Below are 25,913 nucleotides of genomic sequence, written 5' to 3'. Positions count from 1 at the left end.
CTCAAAAACACACAAGCACATTGTCTTATATTTGTATTTATTTATTATTGGTATTGGAATAGTATAATAAATTACGATTAATTACAAAATTTTGTTAAATGCATTTAAAAAAAGTATAGTTTTTGATCATGAATATGAGTTTAATGATGGCTGTCTCTGTGTCTCTCTTTAGGTATCATGATATGCCTGATGTCATTGACTTTCTGGTGCTACAACAGTTTTACAATGAGGCTAAAGAACGCAACTGGCAGCCTGGTGTGTTTGTGCTTTAAACTCTGGTATATGCAAGAGTCACTGATATCTTTGAGCAAACCTCTACCCAAGTTTGTTTGCACTAAGGTTGTAAATGATGCCTCGAATCATGTGGCTTTTTGAGGAAAAGCTTGTCACTTTTTTTAAGTGATTGAGCATCATTACTATGTGGATAAAGAAGTGAGAGAAAAAGAATCCTATAGATCTACATTGAAAGATGGGCCTGAGCCATACCAAAAAAAGAGACTTGTGGGTGGGTTGATTTGGTTCTTTTGATTTGAGCAAGTAAACAACCATCCATAACGCATTATTAACTACATAGAAACATGCTATAAAGCTTGCAGGATTAGTGGCTTATGATTATTGATCTATTAATGCTGTGGTGGTAAAAACTAATATGTTTATTATGATCATAAAATAGCATATAAGTAGCAAATAACAGCTGTTAATATCTCTATTTAGGTCAGCATTTCAGGAGCATCATTGATGATGCTTGGTGGTTTGGTTCGGTGGAGTGTCAGGAGCCATTTCAGTCTGACTATCCAGACAGCCTCTTTCAGTGCTACATTGTCAGGTACGCAGATTTGATCACTGCTCTACCAGAGTACAGAGTTAAACCTTGGACTTATTATTGCCGTAAATCTTTTTAATAATTGGTGTATGTTGCTTTGCAGATGGGATAATGGAGAGAGAGAGAAAATGAGTCCATGGGATATAGAGCCCATACCTGAAGAAGGTACTTACACACTTAAAATCTCACACTAAATCAGCCAGTCACATTCTGGCATTTCTAATGGTGTGATTGACCATCTACAGCTCCACTTCCAGAGGAACATGGAGGCAGTGTCCCAGTTACAGAGGACGAGCTGCAGGCCCTGCTGTACACTCCTCAGGAGGGAGAGTGGGGACTGCACACACGAGATGACGAGTGCGAGAGAGTCATCACAGCCATAGATCAGCTGCTAACGCTCGGTATGACAAATGCACACAAACCACCTAAAACTGTGCAGGATTTCTTGAAAATATTGAACTTTGTTGGTCTTCTATGTGTTAGTTGCTGATTAGCGTTGTCAAAATACCAGTACAATGAAATGTTCTGATTCTAAAGCCAATTTTAATACCGTAGCAAAGCTAGATAACTGATCACTAGATCACTGAGCATCACTCGAGCATTTATTAAAGATGTTAAATAATTAATGCATATAAGGAAAATAATTTATTAGCTGAGAAGCTTTTTTCAGGTGATTATTCACGTAGACAAAAGTCAGTCATTTGCAATAAAATGAACTAAACATGAACACCTTAATAATTGTATTGGTGTTGTCTTTAATGTCAAATACTTACATTTTAACCAATTACTTCGTTCAATCAAAATATTTTAAACTTGCCAAAGTTTAATACACTTTACAATTGTATCTAAATTATAGATTTAAAAACAGGATCTAATTTTAAGAATGAAATTGTAATTGTCGATTATTACTCTTGAAATTGTAATAATTATTATTAATGTTGATTTAATAGAATACATATTAAATCATACATATTAGAATACATATTAAATAGAATACATATTGCATTCCTAAGCTCAATGGAAATGCGTATGACTGGTTATCAGTGCTGCAAAAAAAAAAAAAAAAAAAATTGGGGGCAAAAAGCAATCTGTTGCAGTGTGTGTGAATCAAAATATAATTCTGTGAATAGACACTTTTAATTCATTTTCGCATTTTATTTTAACCCTCTGACCCTCTCCGTTTGGGAGTCACACTTACCTTCTTCGGGGTCAAAAGTGACCAAAGCCATGAAATGTTACTTTTTTTTTTCTTCAGGAAAACCAATGTAATATATTTTTGTTCAATAATATTTTTTGATTATTATGATTTTTAGGGAATTTTATGATACTATGCAATATTTATACAATTTTTATTATTTACTATTTTTTAATAAATGCAATAATTCACATTAAAATAGAGTGAAAGCATTTTAAAAATCATTTTTTGATGTGAGAATTGGGCAATCTTGAGGCATTAAAAAAGTAAAAACTTGTGTAATGTTGCATAACCTCTTGTATTAACACCCTATATAGATATATACAGAGGCTTTTGGTTTCCCATAGTTTTTTAGACCTCATCTCTTCATTTTTTTAGGTTTTGCATTTAGATCTATATCTAGACATTATAAAAGATAAATTTTTGTCAAGGTTTAGATATTTTTGGTTAGATAAGTATCAGGTTTTACATTATGATTACAGTCAAACATTAAAATCTTGTTAGAAAGGGTACACATAGAAAGCATTTTTGTTACTCCGTATTTGATAATTGAAAAATCTAACAAAATAAGGAATGAAAAGTGATCATTCAAAACACTACACAAACATTTTGTAATTAATATTTTATTCAATGTACTTAAATGTTAGAGAGAGAGAATGAGAATCTCTTTTGGATTTTTTGATTTATGATTTATTGATTTTATTTCAATAACTTGAAAAAAAAGAGATTTAATTCTGATGCAGTCTTACCAGTTCGTGTGTGTGTGTGTGAGAGAGAGAGAGAGAGAGAGAGAGAAAGCAAGCCTTTTTTTTTTTTGTTTTCATTTATTGATTTCACATATTCTTACTGTGCTCTCTTGCAGTCTTACCAGTTCATTTCTATGTGTGTGTGAGAGAGAGAGAGCTCCTTTTGTATTTTTTCCATTGATTGGTATCTATTTTGCACTCCTGATATTCTGGAGAGTCACCCCTTGATTGCTGCACACTTTTTTCCTGACCAGTGGCTGATTTGTAGTTTGTACCACCAAAAGATTCACTGAGTTTTCACATTTTTTCGTATTTCCCATTCCTTTCCTATGTCGGTCATTTTTGACCGCGAAGAAGGTAAGTGTGTGACAATTTGTTTTTTGGACTTCAACATATCCAAATCAAATCAATAATTTTTTTGTGTGTTCATATTGTTAATGTGACAAAAGTCACCAAGTGTCATCTCATTCTGGTGAAGCTACAATTTTTTAAATTTCAAAATATAAAAATTTTCGGTCAAAAATGACCGAAGAGGGCCAGAGGTTTAATCACGACAGCCACAATTGATTGTTTAATTTTGGAATTTGTGGGGCATTTTTGTTCATTTTGGTGGCCTTTTTGCTACAAGGCCCCGTTAATATCTGACACTGTAGTTTATATAAGCAATATCACACTCGTAGATGTGAGATATTGCTGTATACCGCTAAACGGCTTGAGTATGTAAATACATTAAATAACAACCGAGTGTCTTTAAAAGTTCTCTTTTGTGCAGAACTACTTCCTTCTGCCACGGATTTAAGGCTACGTCTACATCATTAATCCGGAGAAATTTGAAAACAGCGTTTTTGTTTTAAAACACTCTCCGTCCACACTAGAGTTTTCAAGCGTTTACCAAAAGTGTCTCATCCACACTGAAATATCAGAAAACGTTAAATTCGCTTTCTGCGCATGCGTAAAGCCTCAAAAAAACTCACTGCAGATTATACACATGGAACAGACATGAAACATTTTCATGCAGTTTTTCTGACAGGAAATTTTATATATTTTATTTACGAAAATAACTAACCATTCACTTGCATGTCCAGGACGCAAACACTCACGATTGTACGTCTGATCTATAACGCAACTCGCGATCGCGAGTAAACTTGCTTTCATCTTTGCAGGAGTGTGATATGAAGAGTGTTCAAAGTAACACATCTATAGCAATAGTGTGAAAGTGCATAGCACAAAACGTGCACAATATACCAGTATAAACGCAGATATCTATTGGTATAATCTGCGTCACATGACTAAACTTGCATCATCATTTTCAAAAGCCTCCATTTACACAGTCCACACTACAACGCGAAAACGCTGTTTTCCACACTGGCGTTTTCAATTTATCCAATCTGGAGAGCGTTTTTAAAAAGCTCTGTTTTCCTTGATAAAAACGCTGTCTCAGTGTGGACGGAAGGCCAAAACGGAGAGAAAAAGATGCGTTTTCAAATGAAAACGTATTAGTGTGGACATGGCCTAAATCAAGCAGTTTGACAGTTGATTAGCTAAGTCCAAGCCTCTGTTACTAATTCAAAAACTTCACTAATGAGACCAAAGACGACCATTAGGTTTACCCATAACAAATTTTATCTCATGTCTCACTACTACATTGACATCAGAGCTAGCGGTAAATTCCAGAAGATCTGGCCGAGAAGTAGCACAAGTGGAGTGATACGATAACAAACTGTAAAATGGCTGTTCTGATATCACTCTAATATTGCACTCTTATCAGCCAATCAAATTTGAGGACCAGAAATAATTGTTGTATAAATTAATATTGATTAGATGCTTTAGTGATGCAATACCTTACTGATTTAACCTTGCGCTATGGACAAATATATGCATTGTTTATCTGTGACTATTTTTACAATAATTCCTTGCTAAATTTTACTTTTGTGTTATTTATTTATTTTTTTACAGATGTGGCAAAGGCATTCTCCCACCCTGTAGATTTGAGGGAATATCCACTGTACTGCACTGTTGTGTCCTATCTTACTGACCTTAGCACCATCAGAACAAGATTAGTCCACCGTTTCTACAGGTACACTCAATCCTTTAGCCTACTGACCACAGCATTATCAGACATCAAAATGAGTGCCCTCTAGGTCTTCACAAATACAAGTGTTGGAGTTCTCTCACGTGTCTCTGTATGTGTAGGCGGATCTCAGCACTAATGTGGGAGGTGCGTTACATTGAACACAACGCTCGAACATTTAACGAACCGCAGAGCCCTATCGTCAAAGCAGCCAAAACGGTCAGCAGCGTCCTGCTGCGTTTCATCAGGTTAGAGGAAAATGCAGTCACTTACACATTCATATCGGTTACGATCCCTCTGGTTCACCTGGTGAGCTCTGACATCATACTGATCATTTTCACTGTTAATGTGCCTGTGTGTCTGCAGGGATCAGACCTGTACTGATATCTTGGATCTCTACGATAAGATGAAGAGCGAATTCAGCAGCGAGGAAGAGGAAGAGGTAAGCGTATTGTGTGTGTGTGTGTGTGTGTGTTTGAGTACAGAGCAAGTATTGTCTCTGTTGACCCAAAACCATTGTGACAAAAATTTTGAGCCAGCTACAGCCTGCTGTATGTAATTTAGTATTAAGCCAGGGTTGTCCAAACTGGTTCCTGGTGCCCACCAGGAACCAGTTTGGACAACCCTGGCTTAATACTAAATTACATACACTTTCCTGCAGACTTCAGCTCCAACCCTAATTAAACCTAACTGATCAACTAATCAAGGTATTCAGTCTCACTAGAAACTTCTTGACAACTGTGTTGGAGCTAAACTCTGCAGGATGTTGGCCCTCCAGGATTGGACACCCCTACATTAAGCAGAGGAACTCTTCATTGTCTCTTTTTGCTCTGTAGGAGACTGTGGATGTGGACTCGGACACTCCTGGCACCTCCACTGGTCAGAGGGTGAGACAATTCAGCTTATAATCGATTTTCTGTGTAGTCTTACAGTACCAGGTATGTTTTCTCTAACATCTTCCACCATTTTCAGAGGTCCAATAACGTGCCTCAGAAGCGTGGAGTGGTCCTGGATATTAGCGCGTGGCACGGACTGTGCAAAGAGCTTCTGAGGAGAATGATGGCAAGTTCTGATTCGGAGCCTTTTCGCCAGCCTGTTGACCTCTTCACCTACCCGGTACCTCATTCTTCCCTCTATTTCTTCACAGTTTCCATCATTTTCCGTTCACTCCCTTTAACATTATGCCTGTCACTTACTGTTTTCCATGTTGGAAATCATTCCGACCTAATTTCTCGTTCTGTATGTGTCAGGATTATCGTGATATTATAGACACTCCAATGGATTTAGGCACAGTCTCTGAAACCCTGATGGGTGGGAACTACGAGAATCCCATGGAGTTTGCCAAAGATGTGCGGCTTATCTTCAGTAATTCAAAGGCTTACACGCCCAACAAGAAGTCACGAGTAAGATCAGAACCCACTTTTCTAGCTGTTCACGTTGATAGACATTACAATTAATTAATTTACTAAGGTATATTCATTTTCAGCCTTTTTGAAAGAAATACTTTTATTTAGAAAAGATGCATTAAATTGATCAAAAGTGACAGACTTTGTTAAAAAAAAGTTTTTTTAATTTATCCCTTTTCCACAAAAACATTACATGCCATCACAGGAATAAATTACATTTCAAGAAAAATAAATTCCGTTCTAACAACATTAATCATTCTTAGTTTTACTATACTTTTTAATCATATAATTGCAAATTAATACGATTACTGTCCCCAAAATTTTAAACCGTAATGTATATGGTTGATAGACATGTTTTTTTTCTAATGCTATTAACTGTACTTTGGTATAACTAAAACTGTATGTTTCTGTTTTATTTTTTTATTTTTTTCATTGTCTGCCTTTATGCAGCTATGGTAAAATAGTCAGAGTAGGTTGATTCACAGTATGACTCTGATATTTTGTTGTTTAGATCTTCAGTATGACTCTGAGTCTGTCAGCGTTCTTTGAGAATCAGATCATTCCCATAATCTCAGACTACAAATCTGCAGTTCAGAATCAACGTAGGAGTCAACAGAGACTTAGTTGCAGCAAGAAATTACAGAGCTCCTGTCCCAACAGGTAAAACATGTACATCCACTGTCAAATCCATGGTACAGAGTGCACATCGATCTTTCATGTCTTTTAACCCTTTTTTTTAAACCTGTCTCTTCTGCAGCCCCAAAGGGAAACAGAAATCAGGAAAGAAAACTTCCCAGGTGTCTGCAAAAGGCCGCTCACGCAAATCCTCTCAAGGTGTGTATGCAAGTTCGAGATGTCATAATTACCAGTAAAGGGGCGGTCACACTGCACTTTTCGTTCCATTGACTTCCATTCATACGCATGCGAATGCGTCAGACTGGAAACGCAGGCTCATGCGAAAAATTTCGCATTTCGCTGCGTTCGAAAGTTCAAGTTTGGTGAACTCTGACCTGCGAATTCGCATCACGTGAAGTCGTGTGACCAGTAGATGATCGATACGTCACTGCGTGACCTCTCTTTACAGAAATTAAAAAATGAAGGAAGTGCTAATTTTAGCCGTAGCACAGCATCCTATTTTATATAATACATATTTAAAAGATAATAAAAAAAGAAACTGCATGGTTCGCAGTGTCAATGGAAACGGGAACAGATGGTACATTTGAATGAGGACACGTTCTATAATTTTTTTTATTGTTTAGTGTGTATATATTTATAGAAAGAGAGAGAGACAGAGAGTATAATATAAGACGCTTTCGACGCCGTCGCAAAAGACACAGTAAAAGCACAGATTAATCCATGTTGTGATAACTGAGGGGAAACCGTTATATCTTGCTCCCGCCCATATTCGCAGCGGCGTCCGAAATAATTTCGCACGTTCAAAGGCTAGTGTGACCGCCCCTTAAAATTAAAAAAAAAAAAAATCCAAATTGGGGTTGTCTAAAGTCAGCCACTGGAATATAATTTGAAATGATCATAATAATGGTGAATTTATCTTATATGCATTCTAAATAAAGGTTCACTTCTTTCACCAGATTTGAATGTTGCACAAGTCGATGAAGACAGTCAGGCATCCTCTTCATCCTCATCCACTTCCTCCTCATCTTCCTTGTCCTCTTCTTTAGAGCAGGCAGGAGCCAACAGAGTTACACGCAGCCGTGTTGCACCAAACAAATTCTCAGGTACACATTCATACACAAACAAACATACACTACCTTTCAAAAGCATGGGTTCAGTAAAATGCAATTAATTATTTTATTCAGCAAGGACTTTTTCATGGATTTCTGTTTTTAATTTCTAAGAAAAAAAGTATCACGGTATCACACACCAAAAATATTAAGCCGCAAAAACGATAAGAAGAAATGTTTCTTTAGCAGCCAATCGGCTTATTAGAATGATTTCTGAACATGTGACACTGAAGACTGGAGTAATGATGCTGAAATATCAGTTTTGCCATCGAAGGAATAAATTGTCTTTTTTAATATAAAAGTTGTAATAATTTCACAGTATTGCTGTTTTTACTGTATTTTTGATCAAATAAATGCAGCCTTGGTGAGTTATTTTAAAAGCATAAGAAAATCTTACTGACCACAAGCTTTTGAATTGTACTGTATATTGCAAACAATTTGCTTTACCTCCAAGTTGATCATGAAATTGTGTCCTCTGTGCTTCTCTATATATATATATATATATATATATATATATATATAGGTGGCCATGGCTTACTGCCAAATGGAGGTCGAAGTTCACGTCGGAGAGGGGCCGTGTTACCTGAAGAGGGAGAGGTCTCTGAATGTGAGAGCACCAGCTCATCGTCATCCTCAACATCTGCATCATCATCCTCTTCCGGAACCTCATCGTCTTCGTCCGAGAGTGACGACAGCGGGGCTGAGGTGGGCAGCTTTGCCGACGGCGGCGATCATGACTACAGCAAAGCACCCCAACACAAAGAGAAAGGCAAAGCGGCAGCGGCGTCTGTCGATAACACAAAGAGAAAGCGCAAAGAAGAAGTGCAAACAACTCCTGTGAAACGAGCACGGCTAGCAAATGAAAGAGATGAACCCGAGGAGGAACCCGAAGAGGAACCCGAGGAGGAACCCGAAGAGGAACCCGAGGAGGAACCCGAGGAGGAACCCGAGGAGGAACCTGAGGAGGAAGAGGAGGAACCTGAGGAGGAGCTTGATGAGGAAGAGGAGGAGTCGGAGGAGGAGGAAGACAATGTAATTTCGTCATCAACAAAAACTGGAAGTCAGAGGTCAAATCAAAGGACTCCAAAGTCAGGGCGGGTTAACACTCGTAACCAGGGTCGAAGGACCGTTCTGTACAACGATGACTCTGAGGACGAGGGGCCAACGACAGACCCACTGAATCTGGGAATGTCGCGTTCTGGAAGGGTCCGTCGCATGACTGAACGTGCAAGGGTCAGCCATCTTATGGGCTGGACACATTGACATTTTGTGATCTTTACACAGACTCACTACAGCGATACTGCAGGGATTTTGTTTTTAGGACTGTGTTTTTGAGATTTGTTTGTTTTTGTTTTTTACTGTTGTTGTCATCTCAGAAACTTGGATGTTCACGACTCTTCCTGGACTGTGGTGCTCTCAAACTACCACGCTATCAACTAATCGGCCACCTCTGCCTTATTCTGGTCCAGAGCAGTAAAGAGTCAACTTTTTGTGTTCATCCTCCCTTTCTCCTCTTGTTTGACTTTGATTCTTTTGGTTTCTGGCTTGTTTCCCTCCGAGGAATCTGTTCTGTCAGAAAGATGGTGCTGCTTTCTTCTCACGTTTTCCATCTCGCATTCTTTGCGTACCCTTTTTTACACAGGGGGTCATTGAGAACACTTAAGTTTACCATGTAATTCAACTAACTTGACTTTACTATTCAATCAGGTTATGCATTTACCTCTGTTCAAGAATTTAATCAATTTTGGTGCAGGTGCAACCTCTGAGATGCATTAACTACTTCCAGATCACTCATGGTAATCCTCATCCATTTGAGCACAGACACGAGGAGGATTATGGGAAATGTAGGAGAAAATGCACTTCTCCCTTCTCTTGTTCAAATATACAAAAACACTTCAGACTGTTTTTACAGGATATATTTATATTTTTCCACTCTTGTATGATTCACTTTGATTCATTCTTATCTTGCAGTAAGGAGAACATTAGTATTGATAATGTTTGCACATTTTATGTCAAGTATATGTGGCAGCTGATTGGTGGATCTGAGGTGATGTCTGAATCCTGGACTCTGACTGCTTCAGATATAATGTAAATTGAAGCTATCTGAAGAGCAACTGTTTGTTTTCTCCCCTTTTTTTTTACTTTTTAAAATGTTTTTTTTCCTCTCTCTCTTTTTTTTTTCTCTCTCCCTCTCGCTCTTGCTCTCTCTCTCGCTCTCTCTCTCTCTCTGTCATTATCATGAAAGACAGAAAAGGCTGTTATGTTTTAAACAAGGAAGATGAAAAGAAAGCTTCTCTGGAAATCATCTTATGTGATCGTAATCAATGGTAATGTTTCACTGGTGTATTTTCAGGATGACGAAGACTAAGCAATATAAATTGAAGAGCTCATGAGTTGAATCTGAGTTTGGTTCGGTTATGAATTTTTTTTAAAACATTGATACATCTCTCTCTTCTCTTCTCTTCTCTTCTCTTCTCTTCTCTTCTGCTGTTTATCACTCTTTCTCACTTTTGTTTTTCTCTCTGTTGCACTATTTTGGAAAGTTGGAAAGCACCCTCTCCATCCAACCCCTAAACTGCTTGTCCTCACCTGTTTGAAAGATGTTTCCCAGCCAATCAAGATGCAGCATTAACCTCCTCCGCTTCTGGGAGGTTCTGTTTGTTTAGAAAGGAGTTGACTAGAGGAGTTAATTTTGTCTATTTATTTCCTTTCCATTCCTCAGTACTTTTTTTTTTTTTTTTTGTATCATGGATCTGTTGTCATGTTGAGACAAAGCCGCGATCTGTTCAGTGACAATAATAGTGAAGATGGTCAAGATGTTAGATGTCATAAACATATGTGTCCTTTTTCTACATATTTTGGTTTGTTTTTTATAATAAAGATATAAAACTGTGATAAGTCTCTACCTGATCTCTACCAGCCAAAAGGACATAAATGTAGATAAAACTATGATATTCTATCATTATCATTATATTTACATTTAGTCATTTAGCAGATGCTTTTATCCAAAGCGAAGACAATGGAAGCAAACAAAAGAGCAGTGATATTGGGGTGGTGTTGGCGCAGTGGATAAGACACATGCCTTTGGCGTTAAAGACCCGGGTTCGAATCCACTGTATGACACCAATGTGTCCCTGAGCAAGACACTTAACCCCTAGTTGCTCCAGAGGCGTGCGACCTCTGACATATATAGCAATTGTAAGTCGCTTTGGATAAAAGCGTCAGCTAAATGAATAAATGTAATATGTAAGTGCTATAACAAGTCTCAGATAGCTTAAACGCGGTACACGTAGCAATGGCTTTTAAATAATATAATAAATAAAAAGAAAACAATAGAAACATGTCTTAATCATATATATATATATATATATATATATATATATATATATATATATTATAAATCATTTTTATTTTATTATTATTATTTTTAATGGAACGAAATTCCTTTTTTGCCCGTGACATCACCGCGATCGCTGACCTGAGCGCGTGATTGTGACATCATCACTCCAGTTGTTTAGAGAAGCCGGAAGTGAATACAAGAAAAATACAAGAAACAGAGGAGGACAGTTAGTGATCCACACGAAGAGCTTGTCAAAGACCGAACTGAAAACTACTGCCGTCTAATCGTCACATTTCCTCAAGAAGCACCAGCCAGCAGCAGAAGTGGATTATGTCCAGCATGGAAAGTATCCTCGCGGACTGGAGTGCGCGAGCCCGTTGGGACCATAATCACTTTTACTGAGAGTTATTTATGGGTTAAACTTAGTGTTGGTAATATTTCAGTATTCACAAAAGGTCGGGTCATATTATATAGCCGTTATATCAAACAACGCACTTGCGGGATTTATTGAGGTAGAGATTGATTTAGAGAGTGGATTTTAGTATGTAGCTTAGTGACACGATTTAAATCGGAAAGTTAAACGAGGGCGTGAGCTCCCCGTACTGTTTTTAATTTTGTCAATCTATATAGTTAAAGGTGATTATTTTGGTAATTGCGTTATAAAAACATCGTCAAATTCCGCCAGGTACGACTGTTACGTAGAATTACGTAATGTCGCCGCCTTTGTGTTATTTAGCTGAACTCTCAGCCCAGCCTGTCAGACTTGTTGGCTCAGTTGCGAGACAGAGTAAATTGTTTGTTTATAATGTCGTTGTTACAGTGTTGAGGTGTGTATTGTGCATACTCTTTAAAATATACTGAAGGTATCACATAATAACACGAACACCGCGGTTCTTTAAAAAAAAAATATTTCCTTGACTTTTGACCTCAGAGAATTTGTTTAACCTCAAGTTTGCAGCCAAAGAACTTCAGCGAAGTTCCAAGAAATGCGACAAAGAAGAGAAAGCAGAGAAGGCCAAGGTCAAGAAGGTAAACAAACAAACAAAGTCAAAACATACTTTTCCATTAACTGGCACTCCTTCCATTGAGATAAAGTAACTTTAGGCTGTAGCATCTTCACCCAACACTTTTACATGAATGCTGAGGATTTCAGAACTGCTTTATGGGTATTAAGTTTTGTATACTGACAAATTATACTTAAGAGAAATGAAACCTACATTGTCCAGAATTATATTAATCTGAAAGTCAAAATATCTAGCTAAAAACATAACCACAAAAAAAACGAACCACATTTAACTGTACTTTAACTGTGTTTAGAAGTAAATGTTGTTTTGAAATGGACAGATCAGGGCAAGGTATTCTCATAGTGTTACAAACTTTGTAAAGCAAGCTGATAAACAATTCTGCCCAGAATTAAGCTCATCCATTTTCTACCACATGTAAACTGTATTGCATTAAGTCTAAGACTGTGTTTTGATGACCTGTGTCCTAATGAACCAGTGCTTATGTCTGTGTAACTTAGGCTGTCCAGAAGGGTAATATGGAGGTTGCCCGGATACATGCGGAAAATGCCATTCGCCAGAAAAACCAATCAGTGAACTTCCTCAGAATGAGCGCAAGAGTAGATGCGGTGGCAGCGCGAGTACAGACAGCAGTCACCATGAACAAGGTACACAAAATGCTTTTTTTTTTAAAAACTAGACATACCCGAGTAATTATCCAATAGATATAACAGTTAACTTTTGATTTTGATTCTGAGTTCCTGTGGCTCAGTGGTAGAGCATTGCGTTAGCAGCATGAAAGGATGTGGGTTCAATTCCCAGGGAACACGCTTACTTGTAAAAAAAGCAAAATATTGTATAGCCTGAATGCACTGTAATTCGCTTTTGATAAAAGCGTCTGCTAAATGCATAAATGTCATGTAATGCAATGATTCTCCAGGTCACCAAATCTATGGCTGGGGTGGTGAAGGGCATGGATGCAACCCTGAAGAGCATGAACCTTGAGAAGGTGAGAGGATGACTTCTTTGTTCTTGAAGTATTTTCATTGAGCAGGTCATAAACAACTGCGGTAATCTGATTTGTCTGGCGGTATTAATTCCCTGTGTTCTGATTCGTCAGATTTCAGCTCTAATGGATAAGTTTGAGCGTCAGTTTGAAACTCTGGACGTACAGACGGCTCAGATGGAGGACACAATGAGCAGCACCACAACACTCACTACACCACAGGTGATACATACTCTCGCTTACTACAGTGATCGCACTGTAGGTCAGATATACACTGACATAGTAGTTGATTTGCCTTTTGTGACACTGTGCTGTGTTTTAGGGTCAAGTTGATGCTCTTATGATGGAAATGGCAGATGAGGCCGGGTAAGGACATTTCAAATTCTGAGATTCATTTTTTTTTTTAAGTAGATACTATAATGCACAGACTTCCATTCAAAAGTTTGGGGTCTGATGTTTTTGAAAAGCCTCTTATGCTCACTAAGGCTGTATTCATTTGATCAGAAAAAAGTAAAAAAAAAAAAAAAAACATATTGTGCAATTTTATTAAAATGTAGAATAATTGTTTTCAATTTTTATTAGGGCTGGGCAAGTTAACGTGTCATTATCGTGTTAGGGTTAGTGCATTAGGGCATCAATTGATTTAATTGATAACAGCAATAATTATTTTATCGCGCGTTAACACAGTTTTTTTTATTATTATGAAAGTCCGTTGCTCACTGACTCTGAATACACATACAGACAAATCACAGGAGGAGATGCTCCCGATCAAATTATTTAGGCTAAGCATCAGCAATCACAAACCACTGTCCACTGTTATTTTTAACAGAAAAGAATGCAACAAGCTCGTAATCACGACTTCATAAGTGGGAAATAGGAAGTTTCTGATAGCACGTGAAGACAGCAGAGAAGCGCTTGCTCAACACACTGGAGTGCATGATTTTGTTAACTTTCTGGTTTATTATTTTGAGTCGTACAGGACACGGTAACACACAGCCCGCTCACAATATATTGCTTTATACATCTATTGCTTTTGCCACTCAGAAATATTCACGCAATCATGCAGCACGTTTCAGAAGATCTACACTCCAGTGTGGTTAACGCTTACACTCACTGATCTATATACAACTGAACCACGCTCTTGCCCACCTCCTCCAATCGAGCCAGGGTCTGCTAAACGGAGTGATCACACTAGTCAAACGAACCAGGCTTTGTGGGTTAAGATCACAAGACAGTGTAAGCGTACCCTAATTATTCTCCTGCATCCCACACACACAAGTTTTTACCCACCCATCAAGCTTTGTCCCGCACTCTGCTGTGTTGGGTCCCGTGATCGTGCGGGTCTCTGCTCGGAAGATGTCGGTTATAATGTTATGATCAAGGCTCTGGACTCTGAGCATAACTTTTTCTATAAAACAAACTATAAAATATTTTCTATAAAAACATTAATGCCCTGGCAGACAAATATTTATATTTAATTTAATTACATTAATGTTAGGCCAATAAGTTAATATTTAAAATAAATATTTTAACTGCTACTATGTAAAAGGAATACTGCTGTAAAAAAAGCACCTTATTTGTTTAAAGTGTTTGCAAACCAAATGTTATTGCACTTTTGTTCATATAGCAGCACTTCTAAATGAAAAAGTGCACAATAAATTATTTTTGAATGCATTATTAGTTTTGTGCATAACAATGCGATTAATTGCAGACAATCATGCGATTAATCTTGATTACATTTTTTTACTGTTGCTAAGCACTACTTTTTTTATAGTAATTAAATAGTAATTAAAAAATTTACAATTTTCAGGATCATTACTCTTGAGTGTCACATGATCCTTCAGAAATCATTCTAATATGCTGATTTGGTGCTAAAGTAAAAAAAATATATATATGAATGTTAATAAAGGATATGCTAGTTTTTGTGGAAACCAAGAGTTGTTTCAGAATTCTTTAAAGAAAAAAGTTTGAAAGAACAGCATTTTTTAAAGAAAGAAACCATTTGTAACATGGTAAATGTCTACCAATATCCAGCTGATGAAATCTCTTTTGTAACTCAGAAATGTAAGATAAAAAACAATGTCTTTACTTGTGTGTTTAGGCTGGACCTCAATATGGAGCTTCCTCAAGGTCATACAGGATCAGTGGCAGCCAGCGTAGCATCTACAGAGCAGGTATTATAACACACACATACTTGGATATCAAAATACAGACAAACTTATGTCAGATATGTAATCTTAAGGTTTTATATTTGTCTTTGTTATTATAGGATGAGCTCTCTCAGAGACTGGCCAAACTCAGAGACCAGGTTTAAGGAGAACCGGGTGTGTGTATGTGAAAGAGAGAGATTGTGTATATGCGATTTTGTATGAAACATATCCCCACTGGAAATATTGGCCTCATTTGTTTAGTTTTCTTTTTATGCAGTTGAGGATGGGTGTGCAGCTTTCATTATCCACAATAACACGCAGGAAACTCAAATAGACAAAATTACAAATTTTACATGGTCATCTGGTTAGTTTCGGGGTCCTGCTCTAAACTTAATCAGTAATAATTGAATTAAAGATTATTATACATTTCTTTGTAATCTGGTTCGCTAATTTGCGTTCATGTTTTAATACCTACTTGTCTTTCAAATACCTTTCACGTTGATATCAGACAAATGTAGAGTAAAACAGTGACTTCTTTATCTTCCTGCTGCACACGTGGTTTGTCTCTGCTTTGAACGATTGTGGGAATTTTTAATTTAAAATGCATGTGATCAAGATAATGATTTGAATAAAGTCTCATAATTTTGTCCAAAGCAGTGAAATTCCCACTTTATTGGATTATTTATGTTTTCTGTCTTTAGATAAACACTTTGTTCATTTATCTTATTTTGGTTTATTCAAAAATGCTTTTGGCAATGTACGGCTTGATCAGCTGGCTCAAATGACAACACACATATATATATATATATGTGTGTGTGTGTGTGTGTGTGTGTGTATAAATAAACATTTTGCAAACCCATTTCTCTGTTTGTGAATGTAAGCTATTTATATGGGAAAACATTTTTTCTACAAGGAATCAGCTAACATGCTGATTCTCTGATATTATGATGATACTGGTTTTCAGACTTATTACAATGACTGTGATTGGCCTGCTGGGCCTTGAGTCACATCAGGGTAGCGATTTGATTTGCCCAATGGGCTCTAGAGTTAGAACAGTGGTAGATTTTGATGGTTTGATTGGTCCGTTGGGTTCAGAGTTAGCAGAGCTGAGCAGCTGTTACTGGTACACTGAATCTGGAGTCCAAAGAGAAATGAGCTGCTCAGAAGCCAAACCAAAAATATTCATATAATTTCCCAATGGAGTCTTACCTGATTTAGTGTGGGCACCTGTAAATATGCACACATATACTGTAGAAGGAAACAGATTTAAAAAACTTTTTATCAAGGGTAAACAGTTGTTGTATTTGCAAATGTGTTGTGTAACTGAGATATATAATTAATTTATGGAATTCCAAGATCATTTAATAAATCTTTCATTGAAAATCTAATCCATTTAGTTTATTTCTGTATCTGTCAAAGATACAATTAAGATTTGGGCCTCTTCCGTGGAAGACCATAAAATGTTTGTCCAATCATTGCATTCAGTCCGAACACCCCCCGTCTGTCAACATCATAAAAGAGCCAGAAAGTGTTTAGCCAGTATGAAAAAAAAATCTGTTACAGAAGTGCAAGGCATAATCACTTTATAATAATACACAAAGACAGATAACAAGGTAAAACAAGGGTAAACTCTGGTACTATTTTTACAAGATGGAGGAATTTGAAGTAATGAAAACGGCTCTTGTCCATGCTATTTTGAATCTGTGTCCTGTTTAGAGTCTATTTTATTCTCCTCCCATTCTCTTTTGCCCTGCCCCTGTATACCCAGCCTTCTCTATCTCTACCTCTTTTGCTGGAGTGACTTCCATGCTACAGATGAGAAAATGAGATGGTATGATCAATCATAGTATTATTCTATTTACACAGAATACATAAATAGAAAACTGTACATTTCTAGTATGAAGATCAGAAACACACTTTGTGTGTTTCTTGTTGAGCATAAGGATGTAATATGGACCAACAATCCAGAGTTTTTTGGGATCCTAAAGAAGAGAAGCTGCTGAAGGTAAGTCAGGGAATTTGTCTTAGATATGCAAAAAAAAAAAGTTCACATTAATCTCTTATCTCTCATACGTGAGTTTATATACACATAATTTATCATAAACAGATTTTTTTTTTAATTTATTATATAACATTGTTTCATTAATTTGAATAATTTATAATATTATGAAATTAATGAATTCTTTATTGTATTTGTAGTATTTTATATTAAAATTATATTTTGTTAAATTATTAATATGTATGGCAGATTGCTTTTCTCTTTAACAAATACTTAATTCATGTAATGTGTCTTTTAAGAACGTCTTTATAGCTCTTATGGTAAAATTATTACATACATACAAAAAATACTTCCAAAGTGTTTTAGTTAAAAAGGACAATGATGTGTTTAAGGTAAAACTAAAACTCCAGCAGTGTGTGTATGTGTCTGTGTGTGTGTCTTAAGAACTTGTGTTAGCAACCATGATTTCTCGTGAGACATTAGATCTGTATGTTTGTCCTCTGGGAAGAGTTGTGTGTCACTCTGTGTTCTGTGTTTCTTTGATGATGAGACAACAAAAACATTGTAAACATTCGTCCATCCATCCATCCATCCATCCATCCATCAGTCCCTAAAGTTGTTCCATCATTAACCATGAGATCATTCCTCAGTCCGCTTTTGAAGCAGTAGTTATTAAATCTCTAGCTGTCCCTCTCTCCGTGTTCTGTCTATATCTTATGGTAAGCTGAGGTGATCGTCATAGTGACCACATTCCCAGGTGAGAAGAGTTTGCTGGTAACTCCCCTGAACCTGCTGTCTCTGCACTTCACCACTGAAGTCTGAAGGGCCATGTCCTGCTGACATCTAGCGAGCGTCAGTGGAATATAATGGCACACGCAGTGACAAGATCACACTAACGCCTTTGGGGATCAAATTTTACCCAACTGGGGATGTCCAAAAAAATTAGCTAACTCAAACAATATCCCTTTGAAAACTATAATGTTTTTTAACAAACTGTTCATAAAATACATAAACATTGGTTTTATTATTATTGTTTTATATATTACATTTTATTTAAAAGTTGTAATCTATGGCAGGTAAAATAAGCATTGAACATGTCAGCATTTTTTCCAGTAAATATATTTCTTAAAGTGCTATTGACATGAGATTTTTTTACCAGATGTCCATAACAACCAAAGTAATCCATACATACAAATAAAACAAAACTAATAATTTCTGAAATTAAGTTCTGTGCAATAAAATGGAATGACAAGGAAAAAGTATTGATACTGAAATTAATTCATTACTTTTTACAAAAGCCTTTGTTGGTAATGACAGCTTCAAGACGCCTCCTGTATGGAGATAATGGAGATGATTTTGGCCCATTCTTCCACAGAGTCTTCAAATCACGAAGGTTCAGTGAGCCTTTTCTATGAACTTTGATCTTTAGTTCTTATTTTCTATTGGATTCAAATCAGGTGATTGGCTGGGCCATTCTAATAGCTTTATTTTCTTTTCTTTATTTAAACCAATTGAGAGTTTCCTTGGCTGTGTTTGGGATCATTGTCTTGCTGAAATGTCCACCCTTGTTTCATCTTCATCATCCTGGTACTGTATAGAGGCTATAGGTGTCTATAGGTATTGGGACTGAACCGGCTAATATAAATTTTTTAATTGATACTTTAGGACTTTAGGAGTAGGATTGCTTTCTAATTACTGATAGGATTTCAGCTGGTGTCTTGACTTTCCATACCTTTTTGCACCTCCCTTTCTTCATGTGTTCAATATTTTTTTCCTGTGTCATTCCATTTTATTACACATAACTTATTTGTATTGTTTTCTTTGTATGTATGGCTTACTTTCGTTGTTACCGAAATCTGATGAAAATTTCAAGTCAACAGCACCTTTAGAAAAATATAGACTGAGAAAAATGATGATGTGTTTTACTTATTTTACCTGCTGTAAGTAAAGGTGTGTTGTGTGTTCAGTATGACGGGCCAGTCGGTTGCCGAGGGATCTCCCTGCTCTCATCGACTCTCTGTACAAACTCAAGAGGACGAGCAGGACCAAGCAGAAAGTGTGCTCAGCAGGTCAGTAACTGTGTGTGTGTCTATGTGTGTAGGCTTGTTTTTCCATCTCTGCAATGATAGTAAAACCATGGTGGTGAACTAGCTTGTGGTCCTTATGAAGGAAGTGTCATAATGGGACAAAACTGCTTCAAAAATCAAAAAATAAATTTTCCTTTATGAAGAAGGGTGAAGGGTTTCTGAAGAAAGCTGCAACTGCTACAGCAAGCACTAGTCTTATATTTGAATGCTGAGCAGCGAGCTCATTGGCTACTGATACAGGAGAGAACCAATCAGCTGTGCCATGTGATAATTATGTCATTAGGTCAGATTGAGTTGGACCTATATGGAATTACATTTATTTCAATAATAATGAACGAAACTTTATAAAAATGAACATAACTTTTTCAGAAACTATCAAAAATATGCCATTACAAAAGAAGAAAAAACAATGAAAACGAAAAAAATGAACTCAGTCGCACAAATTTAACATGCTCTTCAAATATGCTTCATTCTTTGTTCACTATCCAATCAGAGTAGATCACTGTTAAACCCGCCCCCACGAGAGGTTTGTGTCAAAACACCAAACGAAAAACTGCGAAACGTAAGCGAAATCTGTGGCAATGAATTTAGAATCCATGATTAGCAAAAACAAATCTTTGAAAAAACATTAACAAAGAATATATAACAATAAGCATATTTGAAGAGCATGTTAAATTTGTGCGACTGAGTTCATTTTTTTCATTTTCATAGTGTTTTTCTTCTTTTGTAATGGCATATTTTTGATAGGTTCTGAAAAAGTTATGTTCATTTTTATAAAGTTTCGTTCAGTATTATTGAAACAAATGTAATTCCATAGACCTATTGGACTGCGCCATCTAGAGTTTCATGCCAGAACTCTGTATTAAGCAGATCGACTTTTATCAACATTGATAATAATAAGAAATGTTTTTTGAGCATCCAATCAGCATGTTAGTATGATTAAATGAAATTACATTTTAAAATGTCTTAAAATTGTTATTTTAAATTGTAATAATATTTCACAATATTACTGCTTTTACTGTATTTTTAAACTGAGAGACCTCTTTTAAGACATTCAAAATCTTGCTGCCCCCAAACTTTTTATTGGTAGTGTACATTACTGCTGTTTTCCTTTGTTTTACTGACTTTGAATAATATTTTCACAATTTAGCCACACATGATGTCAACATAGCCATATTTAACACAGTTCATTGAGTTCACTTTGATAATATAAAATATGGTGTGAATATGAATCCTCAGTGTATTGCAAATCAACTTTAAACACATTTCTTGCTTATATGTTCTGTCTCCATCTTTCCGTTATTCTCTCAGGTCTCAGTCTGCGTGTGATGACACCTCGTCTGAGCTGCAGCGAGTAGCTGCCCTGGAGCCTCAGATTGCACCGTCCAGAAACTCCTTTAGAGGAAGAGGAGCCCTGTCCAGGTTCAGCATCCATTCAAACAATCACATACACATTCTCACATGTGTCTGGATAACAGCTTTCTCTCTTGTGTTGCCAGGTTGGTGAGTTTGGTGGTGATTCTGAGAGACTGGGCACACAGGAGTCTGATAGAGGAGGAGGAAAGACCTGATTCATTTCTAGAGAGATTCCGGGGACCCGAAGTACGAACTCCACCCAGTCAAAGGAGCAACAACCAACCAGACGCCAATGGAAACACTAAGGGAATCACAAAGTAATATTACAGTCATGACACAGAAACACTTTTGTTTATTTATCTTTTTTTTTTCTTAATGGAATGGCAAATGGACATGAAAAGCAAATAATCTGCATATAGTCTGAATAAATTTGATAACTTGCATTACAAATTTGTGTTGTTTCACAGGAAGCAATGGGAGACATTTATAGTTTCTTCCTCTGATGATATTTACTACTACTGGCTGTTCTTCATCGCTGCTGCTGTGCTTTATAACTGGGTACTGCTAGTGGCAAGGTGCGATTTTTAACTAGTCTTTCTCCTTTACATATACATTTTTACCCTTTATTAATGTGCACTTAATAAACCATTAAGAGAGCACAGTCCCCTGTGTTGGACACGTTTGTTTTCTGGCGTAACTAATTGCTACAATGTTGCAAGGCTCTTTTGTTACGCCTGTCAGTCTTACACAAACAGAACAGCCCTTTGAGACCCCTGCTTGACTAACTGTACAGATGTGTGTATGTGCTGGTTCTCTATGTACAGTAGTTATGGTTCTCATGTTCTTTCTGCTTCTTCCTCTGTGTGTACAGAGCATGTTTTGATCAGCTGCAGTCTGAGAATCCTGTTGTCTGGCTGGTGTTTGACTATTTGTGTGACTTTGTCTACATAATGGATTCATGTATGCGGCTAAGGACAGGTATATACACACACATACTAAAAATTCCTGATGTATACCACACATGATTCATTTAGTGAATTTAGTAACTCATTACAGAAATATTAATCAGGAAATCAGGTTTCATATTATCATTGCAAAATCTTGTGTTGCATTGCATTGGGCAGGAAATGTAATAAATTGCAATTATACATTTGATCAGTTAATGCATTAACTGTGAATTTAACCAATAACCTTGGTGTTGCTAGCACCATGCTCGACTGTATGAGCTACATGAATACAAGAGAAATCAGTGCTGAATACAAATAAACTATATAAGTTGCATTTTAATTAATTGTGAATATTTGCAAATAGTTAAAACCTTTAAAAGACAACCCTTCCCAAACCTTTTGTTTTTGACATCAAAGGCTACGCTTCAAGTCAAAATGTTTTAAACCAGCATTTCATTTTGCCACTAGTTCACCTGTAAATTGTGCTGCCTTCGTGTGCTATTGGAAAATGTTCGATTTCCAACTTATGGAGTCATGATTACAAGCTTGTCACATTTGTGACACAAATATGTCACACATTCACCACGCTATAGATAGTCAGCTTGCTAACGATTCTGGAATTTCGGTCATTTGGAATTTCACTGTTTATAAAACAAACTTCTAATGATTGGTCACATATACACTACTTTAATGACAAGACAAAGTGTTGTAGTTGTTGTGGAAAAAACTAATAAAGAATAGCATTGGCATCACCAATAGCTGTCCCCTCCACCATGTTTAAACTATTAAAATTTTCTCCCAGTAGTAAATATGATGTTGTATATTCCTGCAAATTCCGTGAAAAAATATTCACGTATAATTTTCGAAGTTCATATTTGCAATAATTCCAATAGCATGTGAAGGCAGCATAAATGTGCCTAATAGTACAATATTTGACTCCGTTTCATTAGATCACACTTCTGATATTTTATATGCATTTACAAAGTTGTCCATTTTCCTATTCAGGCAAAGTCATGTAAAACAAATTGCATTTTTTGGGGCTAGTTAATGTTTGGCATGAAATGAAGATTCATCCTATGGACATTTTTGTTTATTATTGTATGACAGACAATTTATTGAATAAATTGTCTATTGCAATTTTTATTGCTTTCAGCATTTGAAGGCTGTCCAATGTGCAGATTGATTTTTGTATTCTTTGAGTTGTGGCATTGCCTCTTATAAAGCATTTTATGCCCTCCCAGGTTACTTGGAGCAAGGACTTCTGGTGAAGGACTTGGCGAAACTCAGAGACAGCTACATTCATACCTTTCAGTTCAAACTGGACGTTATCTCCATCCTCCCCACAGACCTGGCATACATCATCTTAGGCATCAACACACCACAGCTACGCTTCAACCGCCTCTTGCGCTTCTCTCGTATGTTTGAGTTCTTTAATCGGACGGAGACGAGAACCAACTACCCAAACATCTTCCGCATCTGGAACTTGGTTCTCTACATTCTGGTTATTATCCACTGGAATGCCTGCATATTCTATGCCATCTCAAAGTCTCTTGGTTTTGGGTCAGATCAATGGGTTTATCCCAACATCTCATCCACAGAAGAAGGAGCTCTGAGTCGGAGCTACATATACTGCTTCTACTGGTCCACACTGACCCTCACCACCATCGGTGAAATGCCACCACCCGTACGCGACGAGGAATATGTGTTTGTGGTGTTCGATTATCTTGTCGGAGTCCTGATTTTTGCCACCATTGTGGGTAACGTGGGTTCCATGATTTCCAATATGAACGCCACACGGGCAGAGTTCCAGGCACGGATTGATGCTATTAAACATTACATGCACTTCCGCAAAGTCAGTCGCCATCTTGAGACACGTGTCATCAAATGGTTCGACTACCTGTGGACAAATCAGAAAGCAGTGGACGAACAGGAAGTCTTAAAGAATCTCCCCGACAAGCTACGTGCAGAAATTGCTATCAATGTTCATTTATCTACTCTGAAGAAAGTGCGCATCTTTCAAGATTGCGAGGCTGGGCTGTTAGTAGAGCTGGTTTTAAAGCTGCGCCCCCAAGTGTACAGTCCTGGCGACTACATCTGCCGAAAAGGAGACATTGGAAAAGAGATGTACATCATTAAAGAGGGAAAATTAGCAGTTGTTGCTGATGATGGAGTGACACAGTTTGCATTGCTAACGGCTGGGGGTTGCTTTGGTGAGATTAGCATTCTTAACATTCAGGGCAGTAAAATGGGAAACCGCCGGACAGCTAACATTCGCAGCATCGGCTACTCTGACCTTTTCTGTCTTTCAAAGGACGACCTTATGGAGGCCGTAACCGAATACCCAGATGCACAGAAGGTTCTGGAGGAGCGTGGAAGGGAGATTCTGAGGAAGCAAGGGCTTCTGGATGAAAGCGCAGCACAGGGAGGGATGCTCGTCATGGATACTGACGAGAAGGTTGAACGTCTGGAGAGCTCACTGGATGTTCTGCAAGCACGATTTGCGCGGTTGCTCGGGGAGTTCACAGCCACTCAAAGCAGACTGAAGCAAAGAATCACAGGGCTTGAGAGACAGCTGTGTCACACAGGCCTTGGACTGGTTTCAGATCAAGAGATGGACTCTGAGAGTAATGGTAACTCGCCTCGAGCCAACTCGACTAAATAGATGTGTGCCTCAATCTCACAGGATTTTATTCCTGCACAGAAATTCACATTTACAGACATTTTCTTGTTCAAACACATTTCAACAGCCTTCAGGTTTTAGACTGATTTTAGACTTGGTTTATCCAAGTATTGCCTTTTTACAAAGTTTTTTTAAAGGGAAACACCATATTTAATCTTCCTTAAAGCAACAATCCACTTTTTAAAAAAAAAAATAGGCTAATTTTCCAACTCTTCTACATTTAAATAGTTGAGTTTTACAGTTTTCTAATCCATTTAGTTGATATCTGGGTCTGGCAGTCAAGGAATCAAGGTACTTTAGGTGCAGTGCTATTACGCAGCCCCTGAAAATAGCCCCAAGCAACTCCTGCAACTACACAAACTAGCTGGGGTCTATTTTCAGGCGCTGTGTAATATCATTGCGGCTGCTGCACCCATGGTATGGCAGTAAAGTCCCTTGATTATTACGCCAGAATGAGAGTATTGTTCCTAGCCATATCAGCCTAGAAAATCACAATTTTTCATTTTCTGTCGGTCTTAGTACACAATGTAAATAAAGAAGAGTCAAGTTTTAAATAGGAAAAATATAGGAACTCTTTGGTCATTTTTGAGCGAGATGCTAATGGTCTAATCAGATTCAATGATCTATGCTAAGCTAAGCTAAGCTAAAAGTGCTACCACCAGACCAGGAGATTGGCTGAATGGAATTGAAAACGTTAAAACTCAACTGTTTAACTCTGGGGAGTTGCAAAATAAGCCTATTTTCAAAAAAAGTGGAGTGTTCCTTTAAATGAAAATGAGGCTATGAGGGATGCTGTAGTGTATTCCTTCAACATAATATACCATCAGTGTTGCTATTGTTAACCAAAACTGTTAAATTTGTTATTTTACTAATTGAAATGATGCTGAAAAGAACTCCAAATTCATCCATCCATTCTCCAAACTATTATATGTAGGGTATTAAATTAAAACATGACATGAAAAACTTGATTATATTTTTATACATCACATTACAACCCATTGAGCAAATGTTCAATTGTTCTAACTGTATATTTATTGGATGCATTTTTTATTTACATATTTGAAAACTTCTGTTATTTAGACTTTTTATTAATAACAAACTGTACTCCGCACACCCACCCAGAGCCTTGTTTTCTTTCGTGAAAAAAATAAATATGTCGTTCTTACCCAAAGACATATGCTCTTGACGACAATATATGTATTGATAAACTGTCCTTATAACATGTTGGGGTCATATTAGGCTATTCGCTTTTGCATGTGCACAATAATATATAGGCCACAGAAAAATAACAAAATGTATATTCTTTATAATTACTGTGTGCTTTTAATGTAAACCCTGTTTGCATCTCCGTGCTCAAATAA

At 37.0% G+C, this 25,913-nt stretch overlaps 3 protein-coding genes across 6 annotated transcripts in view; all 3 read left to right on the top strand.

Moving 5' to 3' along the window:
- LOC132141517 (bromodomain and WD repeat-containing protein 3-like) overlaps positions 1-10,464 on the top strand; it is a 22,127-nt gene extending 11,663 nt beyond the window's left edge. For all 4 annotated transcript variants that reach the window (XM_059551089.1, XM_059551088.1, XM_059551091.1 and 1 more), the window contains exons 27-40: positions 173-255; positions 715-826; positions 927-988; positions 1,069-1,224; positions 4,721-4,841; positions 4,958-5,083; positions 5,202-5,277; positions 5,672-5,722; positions 5,808-5,951; positions 6,086-6,238; positions 6,753-6,901; positions 6,999-7,075; positions 7,834-7,980; positions 8,510-10,464. In XM_059551089.1, coding sequence (XP_059407072.1) covers positions 173-255; positions 715-826; positions 927-988; positions 1,069-1,224; positions 4,721-4,841; positions 4,958-5,083; positions 5,202-5,277; positions 5,672-5,722; positions 5,808-5,951; positions 6,086-6,238; positions 6,753-6,901; positions 6,999-7,075; positions 7,834-7,980; positions 8,510-9,249 — 2,197 coding nt within the window. In that variant the 3' untranslated portion in view covers positions 9,250-10,464. The remainder of the gene's footprint in view (positions 1-172; positions 256-714; positions 827-926; positions 989-1,068; positions 1,225-4,720; positions 4,842-4,957; positions 5,084-5,201; positions 5,278-5,671; positions 5,723-5,807; positions 5,952-6,085; positions 6,239-6,752; positions 6,902-6,998; positions 7,076-7,833; positions 7,981-8,509) is intronic.
- A 1,025-nt stretch (positions 10,465-11,489) lies between these two features.
- On the top strand, positions 11,490-16,147 carry LOC132141516 (charged multivesicular body protein 1b-like). The gene is made up of 8 exons (XM_059551087.1): positions 11,490-11,672; positions 12,258-12,355; positions 12,849-12,995; positions 13,268-13,336; positions 13,448-13,555; positions 13,656-13,699; positions 15,435-15,507; positions 15,603-16,147. The coding sequence occupies exons 1-8, from the start codon at positions 11,657-11,659 to the stop codon at positions 15,645-15,647; spliced, it is 600 nt and encodes a 199-aa protein (XP_059407070.1). The 5' UTR covers positions 11,490-11,656; the 3' UTR covers positions 15,648-16,147.
- Positions 16,148-19,450: 3,303 nt separating this feature from the next.
- LOC132141513 (cyclic nucleotide-gated cation channel-like) lies at positions 19,451-24,713 on the top strand. Its single transcript, XM_059551082.1, has 6 exons — positions 19,451-19,551; positions 20,881-20,991; positions 21,069-21,242; positions 21,393-21,500; positions 21,797-21,903; positions 23,114-24,713. The coding sequence occupies exons 1-6, from the start codon at positions 19,451-19,453 to the stop codon at positions 24,532-24,534; spliced, it is 2,022 nt and encodes a 673-aa protein (XP_059407065.1). The 3' UTR covers positions 24,535-24,713.
- The last annotated feature ends 1,200 nt before the right edge of the window (positions 24,714-25,913 follow it).

The sequence above is a fragment of the Carassius carassius genome, chromosome 5, assembly GCF_963082965.1.
Source record: "Carassius carassius chromosome 5, fCarCar2.1, whole genome shotgun sequence".
Classification (NCBI taxonomy): domain Eukaryota; kingdom Metazoa; phylum Chordata; class Actinopteri; order Cypriniformes; family Cyprinidae; genus Carassius; species Carassius carassius.
This window is presented reverse-complemented; position numbering and strand designations above follow the sequence as displayed.